Genomic DNA, 2,040 nt, shown 5'->3' with positions numbered 1-2,040 from the left:
TGGGGCCACCGGGGAGCCATAGGGGGCTCTGAATGAGGAACAGACATAACCCAAAGTGATAATCGAGGGAGCTCAGAGCAGGTGCCCGGCTCGCATCCTGTGTGGGGGGGGACTAAGGAGGTTTTGGGGGCGATTTCTCCCAAGGTCAGCACCATCTGCTTTGAGCTTTAAAGGACAGTGAAGATCTGGTTAGGCTTGAAAAGCAGCGGTGGGAGAGCATCCCAGACAGCGGGAGCAGCCTGTGCAAAGGCCCTGAGGTAGGGAGGAGCCCTGCGCGTGGGGCCTACACCCAGTCAGTCAGTGTTTCTGGAACCGAGAATGGGACTCCATGAGTGACAGGAGACGGGCTGCAGAGGTGAGCAGGGCCTCGAATGCCGGGCTGAAGGCTGGGACCTTGTCTCAGGGGCTCTGGGGAGCCCTAGGGGGCATCAGAAGGCTTGTAGAAGGTTCCAGAGAGGGCAGAGGAAGGACGAGGCTGACCAGTATCCCCCCCACTCTCTGGACAGAGCGGGAAGCTGAGCCGGGAGCTGGACTTTGTCAGCCACCACGTCCGCACCAAGTTGGACGAGCTCAAGAGGCAGGAGGTGTCGCGGCTTCGGATGCTGCTCAAGGCCAAGATGGACGCAGAGCAGGAGCCCAGTAAGCGGGGTGGGGGCGGGGCAGGCGGGCCTGGCCTCCCTCCTGGGCTGCCAGGTGGTTTTATTCTAGGCAGGAGGGGCCTCCTGGGGGCTCACTCTCCCCCCACTGCAAATTATGCATGGACGATTGATCGAATTTTCTTTCTAGAAGGATAACTCTGTTGTTGGTTGGTTGGGGGTTTTTTTTGGTTTTTGGTTTTGTTTTTTTTTTTCATTTTTTTCTTCCATAATCATGGTCATTTAAAATTTAGATATAACTTCAAACATACAACAATGTTGCAAGAATAGCACTAAAAAACTCCCAAATGCCCTTAACCAAAATTCTTCAGTTTTTCGATATTTACTCCATGTACTTTTTATTCACATTTGCAAGTTCCTTGCGGACACCATGTCCCTTCATGCCTAAGTATTTCCGTGGGATTTTCCTCAAAACAAGGACATTCACCTACATAACCATAGTATAGTGATCAAAGTCAGGAAGTTTTAACAGATTGCACTGTATTTTTTTTCTTGCTTAGTTATTCTCTATCTCCCCTGCTAGAGTGATTCTAACTTGCTGGCATTTATATCTGAGGCTATATTTTGTAGTCTAATTACTTGGCAGAGAGAGAGGGAGGGAGGGAGGGAGAGAGGGAGAGAAAGAGAGAGAAAGAGAGGAAAAAAAATATGCCTGGAAGAGAAAGCTTTGGGCAGGTTTAGATTCCAAGATCTCATCCTATTTCTGACATTCTGACATTCCTAGATATGGTTTGTTGAAGTGTGTGTGTGTGTGTGTGTGTGTGTGTGTGTCTGGACCATGCTATTTATTTTAAATAGCTTTATTGAGATGTAATTCATATACCATACAATTTACTCATTTATAGTGTATAATTCAGTGGGTTTTAGTATACTCACAGCTATGTGCAACCATCCTCTAAGTCAATTTTAACATGTTGGCATCGCCCCAAAAGGAGACCCCGTATCACTCCGATCCCCTACTGCAGCCCTTGCGACCACTCACCCACTTCCTGTCTCTGTTCTGGACATTTCATAAAACGAAATCACACAGTTTGTGAGCTTTCGTATCTGGCTTCTTGCGCTTAGCATGGTATTTTCACGGCTCATCTGCATTGTAGTGTGGATCAGTGCCTTGTTCCTTTTTCAGGGCCAAGTAATATTCCGTTGTGCAGACCAACCACGTTTGGTTTATCAGTTTATCCATCGATGGGCATCTGGGTCGCTGGTACATTTTGGCTACTGTGGCCAGTGGTGTTTACTTATTGTCGCTTCGTGGTATGCTCTGATACTGCTGGGGCATGTTTCGGCCTGTCACTAAGTGTGAGGACATGCCCCCTTGTTAGTGAGAACTACGTCCAGCTTCTCCCTTCATCTCCCGACAGACACCCCGTGAGGCTCCCATGTC

At 48.7% G+C, this 2,040-nt stretch overlaps 1 protein-coding gene across 1 annotated transcript in view; it reads left to right on the top strand.

Annotated features, from left to right (window-relative positions):
- NUCB1 (nucleobindin 1) overlaps positions 1-2,040 on the top strand; it is a 16,317-nt gene that overhangs the window by 3,372 nt on the left and 10,905 nt on the right. The window contains exons 3-5 of the mRNA XM_011374585.2: positions 216-237; positions 364-385; positions 507-639. Coding sequence (XP_011372887.1) covers positions 216-237; positions 364-385; positions 507-639 — 177 coding nt within the window. The remainder of the gene's footprint in view (positions 1-215; positions 238-363; positions 386-506; positions 640-2,040) is intronic.

This window comes from Pteropus vampyrus, unplaced genomic scaffold (genome assembly GCF_000151845.1).
Source record: "Pteropus vampyrus isolate Shadow unplaced genomic scaffold, Pvam_2.0 Scaffold250, whole genome shotgun sequence".
NCBI classification, from domain to species: domain Eukaryota; kingdom Metazoa; phylum Chordata; class Mammalia; order Chiroptera; family Pteropodidae; genus Pteropus; species Pteropus vampyrus.
This window is presented reverse-complemented; position numbering and strand designations above follow the sequence as displayed.